Source organism: Syngnathus scovelli, chromosome 2 (assembly GCF_024217435.2).
Source record: "Syngnathus scovelli strain Florida chromosome 2, RoL_Ssco_1.2, whole genome shotgun sequence".
Lineage (NCBI taxonomy): Eukaryota > Metazoa > Chordata > Actinopteri > Syngnathiformes > Syngnathidae > Syngnathus > Syngnathus scovelli.
This window is the reverse complement of record NC_090848.1, coordinates 10,791,303-10,818,057: the sequence shown is the minus strand read 5'-3', so window position 1 is coordinate 10,818,057 and position 26,755 is coordinate 10,791,303. Positions and strand designations below refer to the sequence as shown.

At 40.3% G+C, this 26,755-nt stretch overlaps 1 protein-coding gene across 1 annotated transcript in view; it reads left to right on the top strand.

The window, feature by feature from the left end:
• dmd (dystrophin) overlaps positions 1-26,755 on the top strand; it is a 96,530-nt gene that overhangs the window by 26,451 nt on the left and 43,324 nt on the right. The window contains exons 3-32 of the mRNA XM_049753387.1: positions 407-499; positions 589-669; positions 1,132-1,224; positions 3,382-3,483; positions 3,899-3,969; positions 4,176-4,294; positions 5,097-5,296; positions 10,509-10,637; positions 11,973-12,068; positions 12,143-12,241; positions 13,191-13,372; positions 13,816-13,966; positions 14,506-14,625; positions 16,481-16,582; positions 16,750-16,857; positions 17,081-17,260; positions 17,519-17,688; positions 18,063-18,186; positions 18,981-19,059; positions 19,733-19,845; positions 20,485-20,613; positions 21,336-21,528; positions 22,287-22,432; positions 23,488-23,588; positions 23,671-23,782; positions 24,118-24,231; positions 24,299-24,454; positions 24,519-24,689; positions 25,356-25,538; positions 25,928-26,059. Coding sequence (XP_049609344.1) covers positions 407-499; positions 589-669; positions 1,132-1,224; positions 3,382-3,483; positions 3,899-3,969; positions 4,176-4,294; positions 5,097-5,296; positions 10,509-10,637; positions 11,973-12,068; positions 12,143-12,241; positions 13,191-13,372; positions 13,816-13,966; positions 14,506-14,625; positions 16,481-16,582; positions 16,750-16,857; positions 17,081-17,260; positions 17,519-17,688; positions 18,063-18,186; positions 18,981-19,059; positions 19,733-19,845; positions 20,485-20,613; positions 21,336-21,528; positions 22,287-22,432; positions 23,488-23,588; positions 23,671-23,782; positions 24,118-24,231; positions 24,299-24,454; positions 24,519-24,689; positions 25,356-25,538; positions 25,928-26,059 — 3,849 coding nt within the window. The remainder of the gene's footprint in view (positions 1-406; positions 500-588; positions 670-1,131; positions 1,225-3,381; positions 3,484-3,898; positions 3,970-4,175; positions 4,295-5,096; positions 5,297-10,508; positions 10,638-11,972; positions 12,069-12,142; positions 12,242-13,190; positions 13,373-13,815; positions 13,967-14,505; positions 14,626-16,480; positions 16,583-16,749; positions 16,858-17,080; positions 17,261-17,518; positions 17,689-18,062; positions 18,187-18,980; positions 19,060-19,732; positions 19,846-20,484; positions 20,614-21,335; positions 21,529-22,286; positions 22,433-23,487; positions 23,589-23,670; positions 23,783-24,117; positions 24,232-24,298; positions 24,455-24,518; positions 24,690-25,355; positions 25,539-25,927; positions 26,060-26,755) is intronic.

Below are 26,755 nucleotides of genomic sequence, written 5' to 3'. Positions count from 1 at the left end.
AAATAACTTACAAAATATTGGAAGCAAAATCTTTTTTTCAACACATGGTATCACAGTCGCACGCAGAAGTCAATTGACAAATGAGTCGCCGCGATTGTGCCAATTCTCTAGGGACAGCATTGTAAAAGACTGGGAATGTCCAAATTATGAAATCATTTTGCATTTGACAAGATAAAATGAATTCTCACACAATGACCCTGAGTCATTGAAACTCAGTAACATAACATTCCCTTTATCGCATTGTCAGCTGGCAAAGGAAAGCAACGAATGGATTCAAAACTTAAGGTGTTGTTTTTTAACCATGTGCACAGTGAGCATGAAATAACCACAAACACGAGAGTCGTATTATGAATGTTTCATGTTTCTTTAATTTGGCTTCATGTCACTAATTCCATGCACGTTCCAGACAGGGAAACCACCTGTGGAGGATCTCTTCTCAGACCTGTGCGATGGACGACGCTTGTTGGAGCTCTTGCAGGGTCTAGTTGGAAATGAGCTGGTACAATTTCACATACTCTGAACAAGATGTTGAGAAGACTTTTCATTGCATGGGTGGCTGAAGTCCTGCGTGTCGGTGTGTATTTGTAGGTGAGGTTGGAAAAGGGCACCTCACGGGTTCACTCGCTCAACAATGTCAACCGAGCTCTCCAGATTTTGCAGAAGAACAATGTAAGTAACCAAATTCCTCTTTGTAGTAGATATTTTATCGTGTCTGCAGGCTTGTAAAAATAAGAATTGTGTAGTGAAACTGTAGTTTACTGTGGAATAATGTGACAAACTTTCAGCTTCTAACTAGGGCTGAACAATTAAGCAGATTCAAATCAACATCATTATATAGTAGAATGCAATTTTCAAATTGTAAAGGCTTCATTTCAGTCAGTTGGTAGCCTTCATTTTTAAATTTTATTTAATTAGATCGTGTCTAGATAAGGCCAGTGGTTTAAAATTGAATTCCACGTTTCATGAAAAACAAAACGTTGAATCGATGAAGTGAAAAATTGGGTTAAGTGAAAAACTGTGCAGTTTGTTTGTTTGTTTGTTTGTTTGTTTGTTTGTTTGTTTGTTTGTTTGTTTGTTTGTTTGTTTGTTTGTTTTCTACTCTGCGATTTAAGTCATTTCACCTTTCTGTAGGTTGAATTGGTGAACATTGGTGCAACGGACATCGTTGATGGCAATCACAAACTCATTCTTGGCCTCATCTGGAGCATCATTCTCCATTGGCAGGTGTGTGTGTTTGTCTTTTTTTTTTTTTTTTATAAATAATTATTAAATAGAAATATAATATAAATAGCCTGAAGCTAGCTCGTAGCCCATTTGCGTCAGGGGAGTGATGGAAAACTTTAACCCAACTGTGAGATTTACGTCATTCTGGTTGTTGAGTAACATATTTGTGAGTTTTTGAATACATCATTCTGTTTGCATCATTCATGTCCGACGTTTATTAAATTCCCGATGGACAATTTGCAGGATGGGTCCTTTGAACCCTTCAAAACTTCCTCTCATGTAACCTCTGTGGACTGCAAAAAACGTGCGGCCGAACTTGTGCCCTTTGGAGGACCTAGCCTGTGAATTTGGGCACAGCCCGCGTGGTCTGAATCAGGTTGAGTAATATAAAAACTGGAAGTATTGATTTTGGGGTTACAGCGCCACCTGTTGCCTTGGCATGTGCTTGACTGCCTACAAAATCAGTTTGTTCAGTGTGAGTGGTTCGGTTAGAGAGCGTATACACTGTAGCCGTCTTTGTCTAAGCAACCTTTTGATTAAAGTGGAAATGAATACAGTGACCTACTCTCAAATTAGCACCAATTCCCCTTCTTTGCCTACCTAGACCGTGGTCAGTGGAGAACGGCCGTCAAACCGTGTACATCCAATTGTGTTTGAGTGTGTGGGGGAGACCCTTGACTGCAAACTCTATTAATAGATTTAGTTGGTTGGTGTGCTGAGGGATAGATGGAGGGTGGTCGGGGCACATATGGCTTAGAATTGTGTAATAGCATTTGTCTTTGGGGCTTTGTTGTGGTTGTTTACACTTTTCAGAGTGAGTGTAAAGGCACATACTAAATATGCAGTTGCTGTAAAAGTAACACACGTCCGGCTGGTGAAAAGCCTCCTTGGATCTGAACAAGTGACCCAAATATGTCACTTGCACAACCAACCAACCTACCACACACATTTACAGGAGATGCATGCATACTCAAGAGTTACACTGCTGTCCTTTCCTTTCATTTATGCAAATAATGAGATACACAAATGTAGACCGCACTAAGTGCATTGTAAGGCGTGTTTGAACGAAATACATATGTTTTATTCTGTCAATGCCATTCTACTGTATATAAACATATAAACAAACATAATCTAGAGGTGCCAGACTCATCTTAGTTTACAACACCATAGGCAGACAATTAGCACTTAAGTTACAGTGTTGTTACCCTTTAATTAATGGATGTCGAAACACAAACAGTAGAGCAACATGTTGGAAGATGTAAAGATAGCTTCATGTCTCCCCCAATGTATTTATGATGGTGATTTCATAAATGTTTTCATTTGGTTTTAGATTTTTACCATCTGTTGTAATTTATATTTATGTCGCCTCAGAGAAATAATTATACCTGTTGCTGAACACAAGCCTTAATTCACAAATGTTGCTAAATGTATTACTAAATCAAATACTATAATGTATTACTAAATCAAATACTATAGTATTATTATTGTTATTATTATGAAAACCTGAAAAAATGAGGGCAGGTTCAGAATCAGCGCACACACAAAATTAAAATAGTAAAGCTTGTTGGACCAGTGTAATATAACAACAGACATCTTTTCTTCATCTTCTGCAAAGAACAACTAAAAGTCATAATTCAGAAGCCAAGAGAGGAGCTGATCCTTTAGTACAGCACTTTATAGTGTATTTTGTCTTATGTTGCCCACTCGTAGCTGAGGGGCGTACAGAAAACTAGACATTTTTCATTACGAGGGCGATCCATAACTGTAAGTAAAGTGTTTTTACGAGGTACAGCAATTAGCAGCCTCAGCAGTGGAGGGAACAGATACTCCAAATCCCCTGGCCCTCTCTGGATGGAAGCAAATTCTGCTGCAGGTGTGTAGTTGAAGACTCGGTGGGAAACTCTGCCAGACGTTCCCGTTGCAGCCTCACTTTGCTCACTTTAGGACTGCCAGGTCTGTCTGGCATCCTCCCTTGCCATCTAATCCAGCTCCACAGTCAGGATTAGTTGAAAGGATCATTCCAGGGGTGGGCAATTAATTTTTTCAAGCGGCCATGTGAGAAACAAGGATAGTTGTCGAGGGCCGCGCCAACAGTCACTCCTTAATTGAGGTTAGTGTCTTTATGGGTACACTTTAATTTTGTTTGTGCATTTTCAGGTAAAGGATGTGATGAAGGAGGTGATGGCTGGCCTACAGCAAACCAACAGTGAGAAGATTCTCCTGAGCTGGGTTCGTCAGAACACAAGCCAGTACCCTCAGGTCAGTGTCATTCATAGCAACCGCTTGGTTCTGTCAAAAAAAAGCGGAGAAATGTTTTACCCAGTTTTCTAACGTGTTGTTGTTTGTTTTACGGTGTATCATTCACTACACATTACGGACAAGTGATCAGAAAACAAGTTCGTCTGATTTCATTGAGTTGGCCTCAGAAAGATAGTTAGTGGAAATGTCAGAATTAAAGTTTACATTTAATAAAACTGTAAGTTGCCAAAAATAAAAATAATGAAGTGCAGAAAATTCTGCTTAATTACAGCAATCAAGCATTTGTACACTATCAAAAAATGTGTACACCATTTGTTGTTGTGTGTCCGGAGTGCCTGCCCACTCATTGTTTTGTGCAACATAACAAATTTGTTTGACAAATGAGGTCATTTTTGTCCATTGTCTGTGACCTCAGGTCAATGTGGTCAACTTCTCCAGCAGCTGGAATGATGGGCTGGCGTTCAATGCCCTCCTGCACAGCCACAGGTCGAGTAGCATTTCTGAGTGGGTCTGCTAGAGACCCTTTGCCCTTGTTTTTTCATACATCATTCATTTAAGGGCCATTCTTTTCCATGTTGGGCATAGTATTTCATTTTGCTATACGTGTGCAATCAAATTCCTAATTAAACCTTGGGCAGATTATCAAATAAAATCACTATTCGTTGTCCCCCCCCCCCCACTTCCAACTCAAGACCAGAACTGTTTGATTGGAGCTCTGTGGAAGCCAAGGAGTCGGCGATTGACCGACTGGAACATGCTTTTAGTAAGGCAGAGCAACATCTGGGCATCGACAGACTGTTGGATCCAGAAGGTAACTAACAACGGCAAGCACATACACACTCCAATGAAGCTACATTCAATTGGTGCTGCTGTAATCAGTTTAAGTTTCTTGCCATGTCTTACAATTGTGAAAAATAAAGGTAACCCAATCTGCTCAAAATTTACAGCAACCCAGAGAGCAGGTTGGCAAAATAACACAGCATTTTTTAGTCTTTTCCATTCCCAGTGAAAATAACAACTACCCCTTAATTTTGATTTAAAAAGGAATCAAAGTTGTCTCCATAACAAATTTCCTCTCTCTGCAGCACGAGTGGCTTCCAACCACTGCTCTGATCATTTTTGTACATCACCAGGACAATTTGCTAGTAACTAAGGGCACAACCATCTGTGATTTCAACATTCGAGCCAGCAACCTAAGTGAAAACTGAAAAGGACAGAAAGAGTAAAAGCCAAAGTAATAAAAATGAGGGGCATGTTTCAAAATGTATCATTACCCCAGAGAGTCCACTTTGGATCGATGCTTTGCATTAAAAACTGTTTAAAAACAAAACACTAGAAAAACATCAGACTTCTACAGGGCTGACTTTAAAGCCATAAAGATACTCTAGTAAGCAACTGAAAAGCTTTCATGTTACAAATGCAAATGTAGGACGCCTCAAATGCGCTTGTTAATGAAACATATAATAGTGTAAATTTTAATACAAAGACACCAAGTACATTTGTGAAAAATCAGTCAGTCTTTATTTGTTATGAAAACGTTGACAGAGGAATTGTGCAACCACAAAGCAGAGCATTTCAAAATGTAACTTGTCCTTTCACTTGTCATTGTTCAGATGTGGCAGTGCCTCATCCCGACAAGAAGAGCATCATCATGTACGTGACGTCGCTCTTCCAGGTGCTTCCGCAGAGCATTACCATGGAGGCTATCCAGGAAGTGGAGACGCTGCCGCGGCCCGCGAGTTCTGCCAGCACTTCCCATGTAGTGACTGGGGATCACTACCAGATCCAGACCCAACAACGCTTCTCCCAACAGGTCTCGCTCACACACTCACACACACACTCACGCACACACACACGCACATGGTCCCCCTATTTCCATTTGAGCATGTCCCACTTTATTAATCCATCACCTTTACTCTCAGCTTGTTTAGAAAGTTGGTGGTCATCTAGGAAAGGCCAGTATGATTAATTGGGCCCAATTAGGACATTAGGTGTGCTCACATTTATTGAATGATTAATTGATTGACTCTATTTGAGCATCATGTTTAAAACAGAATCGAATAATTACAGGGATGAATAAAGTTTAATCTAAGTCTAAGATAACGTTCCAATTGCCACCGAAAGGGACGAGGTTGAAGTTCAAATAACTTTATCTCCTCATATCGATTTTACATCTTGTTCATACAGTTCTTGAATGAAACTAAAAAGATTGATTTCTTCATTTCCATAGATTTAGACCACATCTTGTAGCATACATGCTCTGCTTTAAAGTGGTTTGGAAATATGTTTTTTTGGCAATTATTTATTTTGACAATCACAATATCCTGCAAAACTGATCATTTCTATTTTTTTTTATTTTTTTTATATAATGCTTCAATGTTACTCGTATGAGATCCCCTAGGTCTTTGCACAATTTGTTAAAGTGGGTAAAATAAGAGAACAATATATTATTCATAAGGCTTTTTGATAATATTTGGACTTAGGCCACAATCTTTCGATCTTTGTAATATGTTGCCAATGGTTTAGCCATTAATGGCTGTGTCAGTTTCCTTGTGTTATACAAGGTGTTCATCGACAATTTGACATTGTAGCGAAATGTAATTTCTTTTTAAGTCCTCCCTTGAAAAGACATGACTAAGTCTTCATAGAAAAGTAAGTTGTGTAATGGTTACCACACTGTAATTCTGTCTGCGGCAAGGTCAAACACAGACGTTGCCTGTCCTCTGTAAACTATGGAGAACAATGGCATCATTGTGTGCTCCTCGTGGCATGCGGCTGATTATTTTCAGAATGGAAGAAAATTGATTTTTCTTTTCTGTTGTTGAAAAATCAATAGGTATTCTTCCTATTCCATTTCTATTGCTGCATGTTATTTTGGAGGGGGCGGGGGGGGGGGGGGCATGAACCACTCATGATCAACAGTCTTTGTCTTGCATTGGAGAACTTAATGTGCTCGAATAAGTGTAAATGGTATGAAACCAAAAGCAGTGCTGCTGTGGAAATAGGGCTAAACTAACTTCAATGTATGCTGTTCATACGTAACAAAGAATCCAAATGAGCTTTGCACTTCTGAAACAAAAGCTTTCTAATGATAGTTTTGGTGTTTTGGATCAGCTTTTTCGTCAGATATTAACTCGATCTGTAGCCCACCATTGTGTCGGCCCTGCTATTTTCTGCCAAGTAGATTACGCGATTGTTTGTGTATCTGTTAGCAGGATTAGTCCAACTCATTTAGGCCAAGCGGGAGGCACATTACATTTTCAAGGGGATCTGTTCATTCAAATTCAATTCACTCACAGCTCATCAGGGCCCTTCAAATTTTGGGAAATTTTCAGACGAGGTACCGTTAATGCATATTGTCTCCTCCAACCCAGATAAAAATCCAAGTGTCAGCAGAGTGACGAGTGTGCAGTTTGCAAAGACTGATTTAGCCATGAAGCTGATGAGAAAATTGATTGGGGGGATTAAAGGCGTGAAGGAGCCTTCTTGTTGAGCCTTAATTAGGGCCTCAACTTAAAATAAAAATCTATCACTGCAGCTGGAATGGAGATGGCAAGCCAGGTCCAACCTGAGTGGCCTTTGACCACACACAAACTCATAAATCTTGAGGAAAGTATTTCCCAGAACAGTTGTTATGATGTAATACGGGGAACAATTCCATATTAGGTTTCATTTTTTTCAATGCATAACGATCAGATGTCCCGTGAGCAATGAAAATTAACTGCAAATTGAGACAGAATCTCAGAATGGAGACGCTGCGGTGAGGTTGGGGCGGAGATCATATTTCCACTGGCAAATTGGATTCACCGCCTGTGACCTTTACTGCTCAGTAATGCTGAGGTCAGTGTCCGGCTATCCCGCTCAATCTGGCAGAATTTAGAGCACTTCCTGGAAGTAATGGCTGGTAATATTATTACTGCTCAGTTTAATGGCTGCATCAGGCCTCCATGGACGCGCTCATAGAGGGAAAAAGGTGTCAACTTCGCCCGTGCGAGCCTGTGTGGTGAATTAAGATGTCGAGTGCAGACATGAAGAGTTGGCGCAGACAATTACTCAATAAAAGCGATGGCAAGGGAGGAGGAACAAAAAAAAAAAAAGGGTTACTCTTATCTGTCTCCCCCCTCATATGTCATCATCATGATGAAGCTGTCACCACCTCCTTGCATCAGCATGTAGGATGTGTGCAGAACCCAGACTTCAGATGTTGAAACTATTCAGTCAGCTTTTCTTTGCTCAATACACTGGCGGCTTTATATACGTGTGACCCGACTTTGATACCAACACTGTATGGTAGACGTGAATTCAAATCAAGTAGCTCCACAACAAACAGCAGTTGCTCAATTAGTCAATGTTAAAAAAAAAAAAAGGTTCACTAAAACAAAGAGATTTACTACAGGTGCAAAGAAAAAAATAATTTTGTCCGCGAGCTGAAGGCTAATGCATTATGGGAAACGCCATAGACTGGCTTACAAATGTCATTAGTGTTATGGGATTATAATCCTTCAAGCAACGGCAATAATTTCTTTACATTTTTTTTAATCATGTCATTACTGTATGTTTTCATATAGTGCAATATTGTAGAGGGATGTTTTTTCCTCATTAAAAACAAAAATATTTTCTTATTATTTTTTACAAGATGGAACGGATTAATGGTATTTCCATTGATTTCAATGGGGAAAGAGATTTTGAGATACAAGTGTTTTGCATTATGAGCTTGGTCTTGGTAGGAATCCAACTCGTATATCTCAAGGTACCGTGATATCCTCTGCAGGTTAAAGCAGATGGTTTTTGTCAATTAAACAAGGGACAACTGCTGAGTCAGCGTTTTGCGCTTGGTTGTTATGGCAATAGAATCACCTGAGCCACCTTGAAAGATCCAGTGAAACAACGTGTGGCAGGCCACAGTGTAGACAAGATTAGGGAGGTGAGTCATGACTCCAGAGGTGCAAACAGAGATGGCGAGACAATAAACACTCTCGAGGCTCACCTGAAAACTTGGCTTGTTAAATACTTTTTAGAAGCCGGTGAAGTGAAACAATTTGGACTCGCAACACTCATGGTTAATTATCTTGGTTAGCTTCTTACGAGTCATCTCTGACTATCCGAAACACCTGAAACGCTTGATAGAAATACTTGGACAAAATATGAGTCCACTTACTTCAAAATAACGTCTGGAGTATATTCTTCTTCTCAGGTTTTTTTTTCTTCCCTTGTCATAGCTCTGAAGAAAAAAAATAGTAAAAGGCAAAACACACATGCAGAGTTAATCCTTCAGCACTGGCTGAAATAAGTTCAACTAAGCATAGCAAATTGCCTCCTCACATCAGCCTGGTCATTAACCAGCAGCGTATCATTATCTCAGCAATCTCTTGGCAAGACATTGAGTAAATGTTAATATTTTCATTCACTATCTCCAATTAGTGATGAAATAGATTTTGGTTGTGGTTTTGCCTCCAACTTTCCAAATGACAGCCCCATGAAAGCTAACAAAAACAAGTTTGATGATATAACATGATTAGGATGTGCTGCAGTTCTGTTGTGGACTGATTTGATCTTGCCAGTGATGGAAATGACAACATTTATTTCCAGTTAGCCTCCTGCGCCATTCAAAATGGACAGACACAGAAACGCTTGGGCTCTTTAGCTGCCAAGACAATGAGGAAATGTGACATCCCACAAAATGTTGATTGGCTTAAATGATCTGTTTGTCACTTTGTCACATATCGAGTCTTCATAATTAGCAAAATTAGCTTAAATTGTTTACCTAACGACCCCGTCATCCTTGCCAACTGGAAACAAAATTTGCAGAATGGGCTTTGTTGTTAGCAGACATTTCAGCAAGGAACAAAATCGTCTGCCATATTTCCTTCCGCGAATAATACATTGCGATTGACGTCTCTTTCTTCTGCTCATGCGGTTCACTTTGGGGACACGTATGTTCACACGCCAGATGGACTGAGAGTGTATTTAAATATAGAATTTGAACGCTCACGCCCAAAAATTTCATCAAAACAATCCAAATTGAACATTAGAACCTGCGGTGTAAATGTGTGTGAACTGATGAAGCCCGCTCTGGTGGAAGGCAAAACATCTTCTCAGACAACCTGAAGAATCCATTTGTGATCATTGAAATCACCAGAAGTGGGCATTCCTTCAATAATGACGGAACGTGTATCAATCCGTCACTGACGGATTCCCGTTTTGCTGCTTAATGTAGCAAGAAACTTTGACAAATTACTGGACTAAGCACCGGCGGAGGTGTTTTTCACAGTAATCATCTTCTCAGTCTGTTACTGATGGATTCCCGTTTCACTGATGATTTACATGTCTCACGTGTGTTGGTCCCGCTGGCGTGAATAAACACCAGGATTACCAGGAGCGACTGCATTCATCATGCAGGGTTTCTTTCTTTATCATGGGGATTACATTTCCCAAACTACCAGCAATAAGTTGACTTCATAAAGTAGAAGTTGAAGTGTTGTTTTTTTTTTGTTTATTGTTTTTTTTCTGTTATTTTCCTTTTATTGTATCAACATTTTTTCATTTATTATGCTGTTTTTTGTTTGTGATGATTTCTTGATTCTGGGTATGTTTTTGTTTATTATGTTTTTTCAGTTCATTGTTTTTCCATCGGTTATGTTTTAACGGTGTAAAACTCATTATTTTCTGACAGGCGTCTCTGTTTGAACACTCTTTAAAAAATGCTCTTTTAGAGAATGAACAAAGATGAAAACAAAAATATAACCGTCCATCCATTTTCATCAGATTTAATCGGGCGGGATATGAAGGCATTTTTCTAGAAGTGTTTTCCCTTAGTTACACATTCAAGATGCAAACAGAGTTGATGTCCTGTTTATTCATATTAATTTTTCATTTTTTTTCCTATTCTTTTCTGTCTTTTGTGTGCTTTCTTGTAACCCCCTCCTCTCCCCCATTCCAATGCGCCTTTTGTGTCGTGCGCGCTTCTGCCTCTCTGGCTTTCCCGTCCTGTGTCCGTCCAACTGTGTCCTCTGTCTGGCTCTCAGATCACAGTGAATGTGGCTCAGGGCCGAGTGAGAAGTCCCTCCCCTCAGGCTCGCTATAAAAGCTATGCCTACACCCAGGCGGCCTATGTCAAGTCTCCTGAGCAAAAGAGGAGGCGCTTTACTGATCAGGTCCGTGTCTCACCATGCTAACACCTCATACTGACTGTCCATCTGTCTGTGTTTTTATTTTGCTGTGTTTACTGTAAATGTCAAAACATATTTCTTGTGATTATGTTTGCTGAGACATACTAATGCTGATAAGCAACTCAATGCAGTTAATGGGGTCTATTAAGTCACTAAGTCTCCGTTTATGTTTGGGCGTTTTTTCTTAAAGGTTAAAGCTCCAAGGGGACATCGTGCTGTGACAGTGTAATGAATTCATGGCAATGCCGTTAGAGCACTTACAATAGGCACATATGGTATCTGTGGATAGTTGGGTTTCTTGGTTTGTGTGAACTTGGCACCAAAATAAAACAAAAATATTAAGGAATAAGTTTTTAGAGTTAGGCAATTCATCAAGCTTCAGATGTCAAGCAAAATCCAACTCTTGGATTTTGATTTATTTAAGCAACGGGATATTTATGGGGGTACATTGAACAATTGCAACAGGATTACATTTAGTCTTGTTTACTAAAGAGGAACTAACTACTAAGTATGCATCAAGATTTAATGACTTTATAAAACATGGTTATGTTCATGAGTCATTTTGGCAAGGTGTTGTTTTGCACGGCAAAAGTAATACAACTGCTACTACTGACAGAAAATAATTCATGATTTTAATCTGCTCTAAACCATCACATTGCAGTTTGAGTATATTCACAAGAATGATACGTCACACGACATTTTGTCTCATTAGAATAAAACAATAAAATCAAAAAAGTAATGTGTTGATGACTTATATCATAATTATTTGTTCTCCTCTTGAATTTGCTCACTGTTAAGAAATGAACTGTCTTTAATGACTATGGTTGTTTGGTGATTATATACCGAATAACACTCAGACAAAATTCGTATCTCGGTTGCCAACTTCGCAATTCATTGCAATATTTAGCGACTATCAAGAAAACAACAGGCGAGTTAATCCCTGCTACGAAACAGACAACGTGAGCGGAATAATGTTCAATAAGTGATTTCTCTACATTGTTACACTTTTGATGCAGGATTAAAAGAGCATCAATAGCATCACCATTACAAAATGGATTTTAACTCTAAGAACAAAGTGTGTCTCGTGCATGATGGGTAAACGATTACTGCTGCAATCCTACTCTACTGATGACCTTTTGTATTTCTGCTCAGCTTTTGTATCTTTTAGCATTCACTTTTTGTTAAAAAACAACTTGTAATTCAACGTGTCTCTTCTCTTTCTTGTTGTGTCCTGCTTTGTTTGTCCCGCTGTGTATCTGCTTCCAATCATATCCCCATCATCCCCACCATTTTCTGCCACCTGCCTGCTTCACTCTCCAGTTTCTGACTCCCAGCCAAGAGGAGCTGCAGCGAGGCCTCAGTCCTTTGCCTCCCGGCTCCACCACTCTGGAATCATACCAGGCGGCCCTGGAGGAGGTACGCGAAATGAAGACGACTGGCTTTGTTTTTTAGTCTTTCTTTTCACGGGCTTTTCAACTGCAAATTTCAAGGTTCTGACGTGGCTGCTGTCGGCCGAAGATGGACTCCATTCCCAGCCCCCCATCTCAAACAATGTGGAGGAGGTCAAGGAGCAGTTCCACACACATGAGGTGAGGCTATTGATGGATGTCTGTAGCTGGAAACTGAGAAAAAAAACATGCAAAGAAAAACACGAGACGTCTTGTTGATTTTATTTTGACATTTCGGTTGCATCTTCTAGTTTCCATCACCCGTCGTTCTCAGTGAACTCCAATACAACGATCCCTGCTGCCTCCCTGCTTACTTGTTAGCGCTCAATAAACCATATTGCAAGGGTTTCCAAAGTAGCAGATGCACACAGATGTAAAGCATATGTTCTTTATCGTCTTTGAAAAACAAAACATTTTATTTATTTATTTATTTATTTATTTATTTATTTATTTATTTATTTGGGGGGCCCGGGCGCACACACTGGACTCACTGCACAATTAAGTTATTGTGTGATTTTATAAAATTAAGTACTGCAGAGTGATGTTCTCATTAAAAAAATGTTTTTTACATCGTATATGGGGGACTGAAATTGATTCTTGGCATTCCCGTTCATTGTTTAATGTTTGGTGTTTTGGGGGCTGGGATCGATTGTCATTTCCATTCGTTTCGTTGAGGAAAGTTAATTTTAGGTTAGTGTGATTTGATTTAGTAGGTCAAGACATCATTGTTTTTACCAACCTAATATTTTATGGTAGATAATAGAGTTTTCATCCTTGAGAAGGCACTAAACATCCTCAGCTGCCAAAGACTGGCTTGCGGTTAAAATAGATTTTGTTAGTAAACCCTTTAAAACTTCAAGCCCTACAGATTCAATGACCCCCTGTTGACTGTTCACTCACATGCTGTACAACAAAAGTGCTTCAAAATGAGACAGGTAGGGGCGGCTTAATGTATTATGAGAGCACTTAAAACAAATGGAGTCAGGTCATTTCGTGCGGAGTTGTAGGAACGGCGCTATCAGTTCATTAGCACTAACGAGCAGAACTTTTCTGCAGTGCTGAAGTTTTTTCTCGCCTATCCTTGTCACAGGGCTACATGGTGGAGCTCACCGCACATCAGGGCAACGTCGGGCGCGTCCTCCGGGCCGGCGCCGCCTTGCTGGCTGAGGGCAACCTGAGCGAGGAGGAGGATGCTGAAGTGAGGGAACAGATGAACCTGCTGAACTCTCGATGGGAGCACCTGCGGGTGGCCAGCATGGAAAGACAAAGCAGGTGCTGACATGCTCAAACGTTCCTCTCTGCTAATACACATAGCAACAGTAACCAGTGGCACTCGCGGCTGTTTTTTAGGTTGCCTAAAAATATACTTCGGCTTTTATACAGTGTTGCGATAATCATTCCCAAACATTACTAAATGAATCTACAGCTATCGCTTTTTCATTCAAATGTGTAGTGTTGAAGATAATAGTGGACTATCATTGGGAAGCTGACAGTGGAGTTGTACTTAAAATAAACATGAGGCACCACAAAATTGAGTTATAGTTGGACCAAAAAAAAAAAGGGACTGTGAACCTGAAATCTGTAGTTTCAAAAAAAGCATCCTTACATTTTTACTCCTCCTCAAGTAAAGGATTTGTTGTCCTTTTACTCTTTGTTCTACACTTGGACCGAGAGTGTATCTTTGCCACCTCTGATCGATGGTGTTGACTCACCAGACTTCACCAGGTCCTCATGGACCTGCAGCACAAGCAGCTGCAGCAGCTCACAGACTGGTTGGACGCAACAGAGGCGCGGGTGAAGAAGATGGAGGCTCAGCCGCTCGGCCCTGACTTGGAGGATATCAAGCACCAAGTGGAGGAGCACAAGGTGGAAAACTTGATTTTATTTGTACATTTATAGTCGTCGCTTAAGGAGTGCAGTCCACATGTTTACATATCATTGTTTGCGTTATTGTTGTCATGTGACTGATTTATTTGCGTTATTATTGTAACCTGATTTATGATTTTGTGACTTACGCATGCGCCACACTTGTTTGGTACAATTTTGTGAATTTGTCATACTGAACGCATAAGACTGCAAGTCAAAGGATTTAGTGAGTTAAAGATTGTATTTGAAATAGAAACAAAACCTTTTATATTAAACCATGGTTCATTTGCCTTTGGTTTAATGTAACTCTAACTCACATGCATTCATGTATAGTAAATTTGATATTATTTATTTTAATACAGGTTAATCTTTGCTTGTGTTTGTTAAAAAGCACATGGGAAGGGGACCTTAAAAAAATAATCACATATTAGATCGCAACTCCAATATTAAGGAAAGTTTTGTTGATTGGCAAATACATCCTTATACTGTAATGTATGTGAAACAAAAACTAAAAATTGGACTTGGCATATTTGCTCCAGCTTTTGCAGGAAGACCTGGAGCAGGAGCAGGTACGGGTCAACTCGCTGACCCACATGGTGGTGGTGGTGGATGAGACCAGCGGGGACAGTGCCACTGCTGCCTTGGAGAGCAAACTTCAGGCAAGTTGGAAAAGCACTTCTTTATTACAGACTTGAAAAAATGGATTCTCAAATCTAATTCAGGATCTCCTACTGACACAGTAGTGATGCCAGTGTGGTAAATTATTCACTCACATAAAACAGTTGAGAACCAGAACACGTGCCAAACCGAGATTCTGCATATAATCACGCACATATATTAAGAGCTGTTTATTTGTTTCAAGTGGGGCTTTTGTTGTGTTACCGCCTGCAGAGCAGTTTATTGCAGAATGGAGCATAAGCAAGCTAAATAGACTAGAAGGCAAGGAATGGAAAAATGCTAATACAAGTTGACTTCTTCAGGTTTCGCCCTGCTGTGGCTTGGCATTTGGGGGGAAGATGATTTGACTCTTAAATCGTGGTTGCCTCGTACTTTTGGACATTCATGGCCTTGTGTATGTGTGTGTGTGTGTTTTTCCTAACAACTTGATTTAGGGTCCATTTGCTCAGGACAATTTTTCAGCTGAAAAATGTGTTCATAAGAGAACAGCCGGGGTATGAAATCATCTTTATGTTAAAAACAGAGGACATGTTTGAGAAGAGCACAACTGAAACAAATTAGTACAGGGAGTGTACAGTGCTGTCACACTATTCATATTTGTCAAATGCTCAATATTTCAAATTCGCACATTGATGAAAGATATTCAAAAGCAATGTTGGGTGAGTTGCTACAAAAATGTTTTTCATGATAGTGTATGACAAGCTTTTGACATTATAATTAAATGAGCAAGCAACAAGTCGTTGTACTGGCCCTGCATGCACGATACAGAGCAGGGTTGTCCAAATCTGGTCTGGGTACCCATTTGGGGCCCGCCACCCATTTGTAGCGGTCCTTGTCATATACATGTACTTCTTACTTTCGACACTGGGAAAGGAGGCAGGGCAAACACAAACAAAGAATATCACTTGTCATGCATCACCTAAATAGTAACATTTCTATTCCCAACAAGTATGGATAATTCAGTCGCAGCAGTAATAAAAAACACAAAGGTAATTGAGAATTCAGATTACAGGTAATACTGGCTATGGATCATATTCTTTATCATTTCTTATTGTCTGAGGAAATGCAATAACACAAATGGGTTTAACTATGCCTTTTTAAATAGAAGATACAACATGTCCAATATGAACTTATAATATGCAACATAAAAGAAAAAAGGGAATTATTTCTCAAAATATGTCAAGAGACCAAAATGCAGTTTTTGCATTCAACATATCAGAGGGCCTAATATGCAGGTCTGCACTTACTGAAATTGGTTCCCCCAAAAATGAAATATTTTGGTTTTTAAACCCAACTGATAAATCAACTGGAAACATTGCGACTGACAACCGTCAAAGGAGTGCTTCTAACTTTCATCCTTCCTGCCAGAAAGTATAATTTATTTATTTTTTTTCCACTGGAAATGTTTCCCAATATGTGATACATTTGAGAATATTTACAGTTCTCCATTTGCATTCTACTTAATTCAAAATTAACACAGACATAATTAGAAATGTTCTGGATTCGATTGAGCTTAGCGTGTTAAATTAAATAAATTAAAGATGAAGAATGTTAAAGGAGCCCTTACATCCTTTCATTTTTCTTCATACAGCTTTGAAAGAGTTTTTTTTCCACACCTCTGTTTTAGATGATACCCAATACATGATTGTGCTCCTTTTTGTCCCTCAGGGAGAGCAGTCACGCTCCAAATTAGGCAGCTGTAAGAATTTAATTGGCACGTGGCAAAGTGTAACTACAATATGAGCCTTTAGGGCACCCTGATGGAAAACGACACTGTTTTAGTCTCTCTGATGAGCTAATTTAAGCGTAAATGTGTGTGTGCGGGCATGCATGCAGGTTCTTGGTGACCGCTGGGCAGCCATCTGTAGATGGACAGAAGAACGCTGGATTCTGCTACAAGAGATTTTATTGAAATGGCAACACTTCACAAATGAACAAGTACGTGCGCATTGCTTGTGTTCTTCTTTAGTTCCACTTAACCTGTTTGTGAATGCCGTCCTCATCTGTTTTCAATATTGTACCCGAGGATATTGGATTTGTTTTTCGTGGAATATTACATTGAGCATAAAACCGTTGCCTTTTGTTGTTTTTCCCCTTTCCATTAGTCTTCATTTGACTTGTGGCTAACTCAGAAGGAGGAATTGGTTCGCTCGATCAAGACCCCCGCTTCAAAGGACCATGCCGGCACAATGGCCTGCCTGCGCCATCTCGCTGTGAGTCAACCGAAATCCTAAACCTTCCTGTTGTCGGCATTGAACAGTGAGCCCCAAAGATTATAGATGCGCCTCTTTATGGTACGGGGAAAAAAAAAACCATCTTAATTATGTCAAAATGTTCAAACTGTAACGTTGCAGTTGCTTAATCATTCAAGAATGGACATCACCTTCATTAATCAGTAAATGGATGTGATCATTTATTTTGTTTGTACCCCACCAGATTGTAAAGACGGAGCTGGACATGAAGCGCCCCGCCCTGGATAAGATGTGCTCCATGAGTCAGGACCTGCTGTGCAGTGTCAAGAACAAGGAGCTGGCCAGCAAACTGGAGGCCAGGCTGGATACCTTTACTCAACGTTGGGATCGACTGCTTCAAAGTCTGGATCTCATCAGCACCCAGGTACAACAGACATAATTTATTTACATTCTGCAACACCTAAGTAGTCTAATGCAGTCGAAGAGACAAGGACAATTTCTAAGGGAATATACTTTTTCTTTTTCATTCTATATTGGAGGACCAATCTAATGAAAAAAACGGCATTTATTGTATTTAATACATGTATAAAATCCTTTTGGGAAAAACATAAGAGTGGAGGGGAAAATGTGCTGTGAAAGGCAATAATGTCAAATCTCACTTTCTTTGTGTACACACGTTCAGCTCTCATCAGTCGTCACCACAGCAGCCCCCGAGCCCGAACCGACCCACTCAGTCGCGACGAGTGTGACCAAGGTGACAACGAGGGAGAGCGTATCTGCACTACGCCAAGCCCGAGAGTCACCACCGCAAAAGAAGAGGCAGGTGGTTGTAGATTCTGAACTCAGGAAAAGGTTAGTACGCTTCTGGTGGATTTTGGTTCAGCTGTCAATCACATTTCACATGTTTTCTAACTTCTGCACATTATTCAGTTGCATGCACCCGTTTCTGCTTACATACCTTAGCAGGTAGGTTAAAGATTAGCTCAAAAAGCAATCTTTTTAAAAAAAAAAATATTCCGAGCAAAGCAGGCAACTTTAAGGTACCTTTCTAACAACGTTTACACCAAATTTTTAAGAAATCATTTTTCCCAGTTCCAGCCTCCCTCAAGAAAAACAATTTTAATTTTAGAAATGTGATGCGTTTTAATAAGAACTTAAATGATGTAAATACTTGAGCAAAATGAGCTAATTTAATGGTTAATAATAACAGTTTATTCATCCCTCAGATTTGATGTGGACTTCACAGAGGTCCACAGCTACATGACACGGGGCGAGGCAATCCTGCAGAGTCCTGAGTTCTCTGTGTCCCGCAAAGATGGCAGCATTCAGGACCTTTATGACAAAGTGCAGGTAAAACTGTATGTGTACTAAAAAGTCATTATTAAGTGGGCATATGTGTTTTTATTGAACAGTAAATTGTATGCATTGGACCATTTGGAGTGGGCCGTCTGGTTACCATGTTCCAGTATTTTGACTCCTGTCTGGATTTTGACATTATTGCCCTCACTGCTTACATTTGGAAATAAAATAGAATTAATCTGTCTGACAGCCTGAACTTTGGCCGTCTTATAACCTTAAAACAATTCCCGAGGGTACGTTTTCTCACGTTTTGGTGAGCTTTAAAGCTGATGATGGTCAAAAAACTGACATTTGAAAAATGACATTTTCTCATTTGAATATCATCTTTTTGGCAAACTCAGTTTATTTGAGGTCTGCTGCATGCAAAGTGATGTGATCAAAAGTGACTAAACTGGACAATTGTAGAAAAAATAGCGTCAACTCGCTGTCATGTACTCATCTGGTGATTGACCCTTATGCATATATACAAATAGAAAATGCTCACTCATAACCGAAAACGATTATTTTAGTTGTTAATGCTCACATAACGTGTTTTTGATTACCTGTTACATCTGCATCGTTACATCACAGTAAAATTTGCGACCAGCAGTTGGACAGTTCCACTTGCCGAACCACCGCACAACAATTCGGTCGGTTTCGGCCACCTCGCTTGGCGTGCAACAAGGCTTACAAATATTCAATACAGACCATGCAGAAATAGAAAATGTCCATTTTTATTGTCTTATTAGTCTTTTATTGGAAATGAAGATTCTCAGTTTTATTTTTCTTGTCACTTATTACTGCAGCTGATAGAACGGGAACGACCAGAGAAGTACCGGAAGCTTCAAGAAGCGACACGCACAGCACAGACCCTTGTTGAGCAGGGTATTGTGTAAACACACGCACGCACGCACGCACGCACGCACGCACGCACGCACGCACACACACACACACACAAACACACACACACACACACTCACCAGCATTTCCATTCACACCTATTCAACAAGCACCCCGTCTGTCCCCATGGCAACGCCTCCACCTGTCCCACCCTTCTCCTCGTCGTCATAGAAACACTGATAGAGTCTGGTCCGTGCTCTTCACTGCCCTTGTTGGGGCCGTGTAAAAGCTCAGAAGCTTTCAACTTGTACTTTCCCAAGGTAACCTCCATCCAAGAAAACATCATCTTACTCCAGCTATGCCACACTTGAGTTGTGCAAGCAATTTGTATTTCCTTTCAAGCTGTGAAAATGCAAGCCATACAGCTATGATCTCGCTGACCGCATAGACAATACTGGCTAATGTTAGCTAATTGAAGCCATGAAAACATATCCGGTGGCTGGAATGTATCCCACCGAGAGGTACAAAGCAATATTGTATCTTTCGTGCTTGAACACTTAGAAGCGCCGTTTTACTGACCTAATCTTTGGAACAAATCTGTACTTTACTTTTTAACATTAAAAATTGTCAACAGTGTATGTGCTGGGTCAGTGAAAGAGCCTCCCCAACTGTTTGTCTTCCTTTTTCATGTAATACCTGCGCCTTGTATCGCCTCCAGAGGGGACTCGGGCTGAGGACATCGCCCAGGCAGCCGAGCAGCTGAACCAGCGCTGGGTCGGCTTTTGTGCTCTGTTGGCAGACCGGCTGGTGTGGCTGGCCTACCAGACAAAGGTACGCACACTCATATACAGAATGATTTATTTCTGACCCAAAGAGTTTGAGATAGCAAAATACAGTAGGGTAGTAGCCCGAGTGTTCATAAACATTTAATTCCTTAATTCTTTCAACATATGACAAGTGCATGGGCTCCCTATGTACGACTTTGAGAATCACAGGTCCACGCGACATAGTAAATCTTTTCTCATTGCCCTGATTCCTGGAGTGAGTAAAAACTCCCCCCCCTCGACTTTGCTCATCTCCGAAGCATTTCAAGGCCAAGCTGTCACGTTAATGCGAAACATTGCCGTGAGCACAGACTCCGGTGCTAACCTTTCTCGTACGAGCAAAGTCTCGCTGAAAAAAAGAGAATCCATTTTGTCAATAGATGGTTCTCTCAAAGTGAGGGTGTCTAAGCAAGCCTTTCACACGGTGTAGGCTTGAATTTGATGAGGTGTGTGGTGTGACAGGACTCAATCTGAGGCCAATGCAGGTGGAGAATGAGTTCACGCCCGCTGACATATGAAGGAAGTAGTTTGTGAGCCAAGACAGATGGAGTCTGGCTTTTTCTTGTCTTATGAGAATTAAATTGAAGCTTCCTTATTTGAACGCGTGTGCTCGTGTGTGTGTGTGTGTGTTTGCATGTGTGTGCAGGTGCTCGCATTCTACAGCTTGTATGAGCAGTGTGTGCAAGCCGTAGAAGTCAGTGAGAACTGGCTCAAGGTTCAGCTGCCACCATCGCCAGAACCCGAGACCCTCAAGCTGCAACTGGACCGATGCAGAGTGAGTCCGTAATGCATTCATGCACTTCTCATTGGGCAATCTGTACAGTCACAGAGCTGGCCGAAAGGTATTGGTGTAACTAAATTGTCATTATTATGGTTGCATAAACTGCACCACATACTGAGAAGTGTTGTGTACTGGTACCTTGTAAGAAAAGCACACTATAATGGTGTACTTATAAAACTTAAGGTATGAACATAATTCAGTGGAATGTAAAGAATTGAACAGTTTGTGCAACATAATTAATGACACTTGTGTCACTTCCGATGTACATGACCACGTTCAATGTGTTCTTTCTTCTTATACTCATTTATATTTCTTTTTCATTTATTTTTTTCATGCATCTATGTGTGTTAGTATTTTTCTGTGAGTATGACATGTCAGTTTCTTATTTTAATAAAATATACATTCCTTCCATCCCTCCTTCCTTCCCTTCTTCCTTCCTTCCTTCCTTTCTTTTATTTTCTTTCTTTGTCTGTCTGTCTTTCATTTTATTCTTCCATTTCTTAGTTTAAGGTCCAGAAAAGCATCTCAGTACAATTTGCCTTTTTTTTTTTGCACTCCTCCAATTTCTTGCTTGGCTTCCTGCTTATTAGCATCGGGGCCTTTATTTAAACGTTTCCGTGAAAATAGATTTAACATAAAGCCAACTGAGTGGAACCCAGGAAATGAAAAGCCACTATATTTTCTGAGTAGCTAAACATTGTCTCTCTATCTTGCAGGAGGAGGTGGCCCGTCTGGCCTCTCTACAACCACAAGTGGAGCTCTTAGACAAACGTTTGAAGGAGCTGAAGGCGGAAAAAGAAGGGGAGGAGGACGCGTCGGCTTTCCTGGATGCCGACATCGCTGTATTCAAAGAACACTACCACAAAGTTCTGGAGGATCTGAGGGCGAGAGAGAGGCAGCTGCAACTAAGTGAGACCTTTGGCTGAATGAAAATGCGTGTTAGGCCTGGCCACTCCTTTGGGAAGTGCTTCATTATTGTGATGAGCAATTGTGTGGTCAGAGGTTTGTTTAAATTAATCCCAAAACATGGAGGTGAGCCAAAAATGTTTACTTCACATTCCCAGTTCCACGCTTCCGAAATGTAAAGGTACCTTCCGTGTAAAAAGAAAATAAACATTTGAATTTTAAGATAAAAATTAATAAAATAAAAAATGTAGTACGACTGCAAATGTTTTGGTAGCTACGTCTCTGCTATGTGACGTAAAGTCAGAACTGAAACAAGTTGATGTGAGCCGCTCGTTAACCGCATTAGCGGGTCCAGAGTATTTACGTCAGCAATTGTAACAACTCCTTGAGATGGTTGCCAACGTTTATTTCAAGACGGTGTCATTTTAATATTCCAACGTCACCCTTAATCTGACAAAGAGTGATGGGTGACAATCTCGTCTTTCCTCTACCAAGCAAAGGAAAAAGGTTTCATCAACCCAGACTGAATTCCAACACACTTCCAGTCAGAGTTAGGGGATTTCAACCATTTTCTATGTGCATCACTGTTAACAAATGGAAACTGCACCATACGTTCCATTATCATGTTCTCTGGCCTGAAGCTTTTGACTAAGCACACTTGAATGTCCAATTTAGCAGGAAAGATTACATTTCATTTTCTAGCACACAGCAGCTTCAGCATATTTATTGTCTGACTGAACTTCTCCTTTTTGCTCTTCCAGTTTTGGAGAGCTTGCCCCCAGCTCGCTATAAGGAGACAATTTCCTCGCTGTTAGCGTGGTTACAGGAATGCGAGGCCAAACTGGCGATCCCATCCACCGCTGTTACCGAGTATCCCATTATGGAGCAGAGACTGAAGGACATGGAGGTACGGTGATACATTTCATCTTTATATATAATTAATTACAAGTGCTCTTCCCTCACAAATTGCATATTTAGAGCATATTTTCAGTTGTTCGCATACCATGCAAATATGCCTATTAATCTACAAAGGACATGTATAATGTATTTTGAATTTGCATACATTTTATAGGGCACACAACAGGATTAGAGTGAATGCTTGACTCATCCATCCGTCCATCCATACATCCATTTATTGTCTACCACAAGCACTTTAGTGCTGGGTTACATGTCACTGAACTAGCAGACTTTACTACATTTAAAACAAAATAGCCAATTTATTCAATTAACCGAACGTTTTTTTTTTTTTTGGACAAAACCCACACAAATGTGAATTTGAGGTAAATGTTATTAATGGAATTCTTTGTATCCATCAATACAGGAAAGAAACAATGTATTTCTTTGAAAAAGCCAATTAGCATTTTTATGACAACCACAAATAAGCGTTTCAACTTTAAAGGGGACACACTATGGAATATTGATTTCTATTCCTTGTATACAAATAGTTGGGTCTCTGGAGTGTGAAATTAAACAACCCGGTGAAGCTTGTATGCAGTAAAATCCACGCTGGCTTAGATAATATGCATAACATGTCTCCTTTAAGCGGAAATCTGTGTGAAAATTGGCAACTGTCTGCTCAACATGCGGCAGGCAAGCCAGCCGCCTCGCTTGTCCTGCTTTGTGTGTTTGTCTGCAACGCTGTAATTACGAGAGGCAGATGAGCAAACTCCCGGTGGAACAAAACAGTCCCTGGTAATGATGACAATATCTGCTGTCTACACACCACTCTAAACTCCTAACAAATATCAACATGTTCACAGTTGTATTTGCAAAAGGGTAAACAATGTCTAGTCAATTTCACCAAAGTTTGTGGTTAATTTCCATGGGAAGTTAAGATAGAAATATTCCAAAATTGAATATTGAGATTTATATTCAAGCGCAAGTATAATGATTTTATTATTTCATCAGATATATCCATGGAAAATAATAGCTCTCAAGTTGTAATACTCCTAACTTCTCCAGGCGCTCCAGGTAGCGCTGACTAGTCACCAGGGGCAAGTAGACTACCTGACATCTGCTGTGGAGCAAGTGTTCCAGAAAGCTCCACCTGAAATCTGTCAGAAGTAAGAGTTTTTCAGAAGAAACCAAATTGACGGTTCAAATACAACAAAATCCTAAAAACCCTCTTTTCAATTATTTTTTTAGGTATCGCACTGAAATGGACAACATCATGTCACGCTGGAGGCGACTCGGCACCACGATGACAGATAACATCAAGACAATCAAAGAGCTTATGGCCAAACTCATGCAGTTTGAGGTGAGACTGCAACACACACACATAAGCTCTGGAATGTATCGCAAGCTAGCAGTGAGTGCAAAACTGCACTAGTTGACATCAATGTGCTACTAGTGCCACCAGTGATGAGCTACTAGTGATGTTGTGGTACTAGGAAAAGGACAATGGTGCACTACACGAGTAAAATTTTACTGGGGACTGTCGTTGACGTTTGCACTCTGCTAATGCTACGACTGAAGGGCTAGATGGGAAGTAGTGGAATTCTATATCTCTTCTATAATTCTATCACGCGCTCGATACCATCAGTTCATTACGGCTCCATTGCCCTTTACACCTAACCAAGCTTTTCCCATTAGAACGATGTGAAGACGTTAAAGAAGTGGATGGCAGATGTGGATGTCTTCCTGAATGAGGAATGGCCAGCGCTCGGAGACTCTGAAGCACTGGAGAAACAGCTGGAACAATGCACGGTGAGAAGAATCCTATTGCCCTTTGTGAGTTAATCCTCTGAAATGCTGACCCAAATTGATTGGGCAGGCCTTGGTGAACGACATCCACACCATCCAGCCAAGTGTCAACGGAATCAACGAGGTGGGCCTGCAGCTAAAGAAGGAGGCGGAGCCCCCTTTTGCCGTTCACATTCAGAAAGAACTGGACGACCTGAACGCCCAGTGGGAGAACGTTTGCAAACAGGTGGGTACATTTGTCCCGCCGATTCAACTTCTTGCTGTCTTCATGTGATGTTTCCTCCGTTCAGGCTTATGCTAAGAAGTCAGCTCTGAAAGGTGGCCTGGATAAGACCATGGCTCTGAGGAAGGAGATGCAGGAGATGCAGGAATGGATTAACCAGGCAGAGGAAGACTACCTGGAGAGAGACTTCACTTACAAAACACCTGAAGAACTACGCAAAGCTGTAGAAGAGCTCAAGGTCTGTAATAATACAACAAAGTCTTCAATACGATCTTTCTGAGTTATAATATACAATGGACGCTTGCATATTTGTGCTTGAGTAGTCGCAAATTTGCCTTATTTTCTGTACCAATGGTAATAAAAGCCAAAATACCATAGGCCCACATTTTAAGTACATTTTATAGTCATAATGAGTTTCCTTTAAATTGCTCTGTGATATCATTCGTTTGCATATCAGGTTTTGTTTTTTTGTTTTTTTAAATGAGTCAGTAATGTCTCATATGCCTGCATTAATCGATGTTGGCATAATCAAAAGCTGTTCACATGGACCCTTCGGCCCTCAATTTTCCAGCTGCATCGTTTTACTTAACATAATGTAATGTATTTGTGATGTGGATTGTTGCCAGTTTTAGGGCTCCCACAAGACTCCCGTTCAGCCCTTCTCCTTGCTCGAAAGAGTTGAAAATGGAATTTCCCCGCGTTTTGTAATCTTGTGACTTCTCATTCCTTCTCCTTGTGCTCCTTTTATTATAAAGCATTCTATTCCTCCTTTAGGGATGTGTGGGCGAGACTAGTGTGGCACACAAGGCTTTGTCAAGTGTGATGTGTTTGATGGTGCATCCTTCCCTCTTCAGCTTCCTTTCCTCCACCATATATATCCACCATGTTGCTTCTCCTCCACCAGAGAGCCCAGGAAGAGGTCCACTCCAAGGAGCTCAAGGTCAAACTCTTGACTGACAGTGTGAATAGTTTCATCGCCAAGGCGCCACCCACTGCTCATGATGCCCTGCGCTCTGAGCTTGATGTGCTGAAGGTCAACTACCAGCGCCTGTGCAGCCGCCTGGATGGAAAATGCAAAACTCTGGAGGTGATGTTACTTTTTAACTGGTCACAGAAAAAGTGAGTAAAGATGTGGCTGGTTGTCTGTTAGTGGTTCTTGAACTTGAAAAAGGAAAAAAATAATTTTAAAAAGATCTATTAAAATGTATTGCACATAAAAGGTGAGGGAAAATTGAACACCCATGAATGAAAAACCTATTGATCAATGTCTCTACCGCCAATTGTGGCAGCAATATATAAATAACCAGGAAACAAACATTTCATTACAGAAATTGAGGTGCTTATCAGTGAGGTGGAGATTAAAGAGAAGATATTTTAATTACGACCCCATTTTCTACCAACTCATTTTTCACTCATACTTTTTTTCCATGAATGAATTCATAAGGTATTTCTAATTATGGCTGGTGCATGATGCAGGAGGTTTGGGCGTGTTGGTGCGAGTTGCTGTCCTACCTGGAGCAGGAGAACGCCTTCCTGGATCAGCTGGAGCAAAAACTTGATGAAACGGAGAACCTCCAAGGAGGAGCAGAGTTGCAGGAGGCACTAGATGTGAGTATGAGCACAAATAAAACAACATCCCCCTTAGCTTAAGCAAGAGTAAGAATTGTATTGCACAACAATGACCGTACAATGGAGAAATCATTTTGGGAGTGTTTGTATTTTATTGTCTTTATTATAAGAGCAAAGCTAAAAATTAAAAATAAATAAATAAGCTTCTGTATAATTGGATCCCACTAGGTCTCTTGCCAAAGTGAGATAAAGCTCTGGCTCCCGAGCAGCAATTGATATGGTCTCAAATAAAGTCAGAACAGTTACACTCCTGTTGCCTGTGCATGTAATGTCAAGGCAATGTCGGTTGTTTTGAAGTGGAGTGGATCCTATTCAATTTACATGCGTCACACAGGTTATGTGCGTCATTTCACATTCACGCTTGTGCTCTCAAAACAATCACTCTAAAAGCTACATTATGTGTAGTATAACAATGTAGACGCTCAAGTATTTCATCTCATAAGCCTTGAGGTTAGAATAGATGAATAATCTTTAAGTGAAAAATGAAAGCAATGGGTAGAAAAATAAGTGACGCCCAAGTACACGAAGCAAAGTGCATAATGCTGTATTAAAAAATAATAATGCAAAAAATACGATTAAAGATGATTTGTTTTGTGCTGATTCTGATTGTTATTTTTCTCTAGCACATCATAGTATTACTACCTCTAATAATAATAATAATAATCATAATCATAA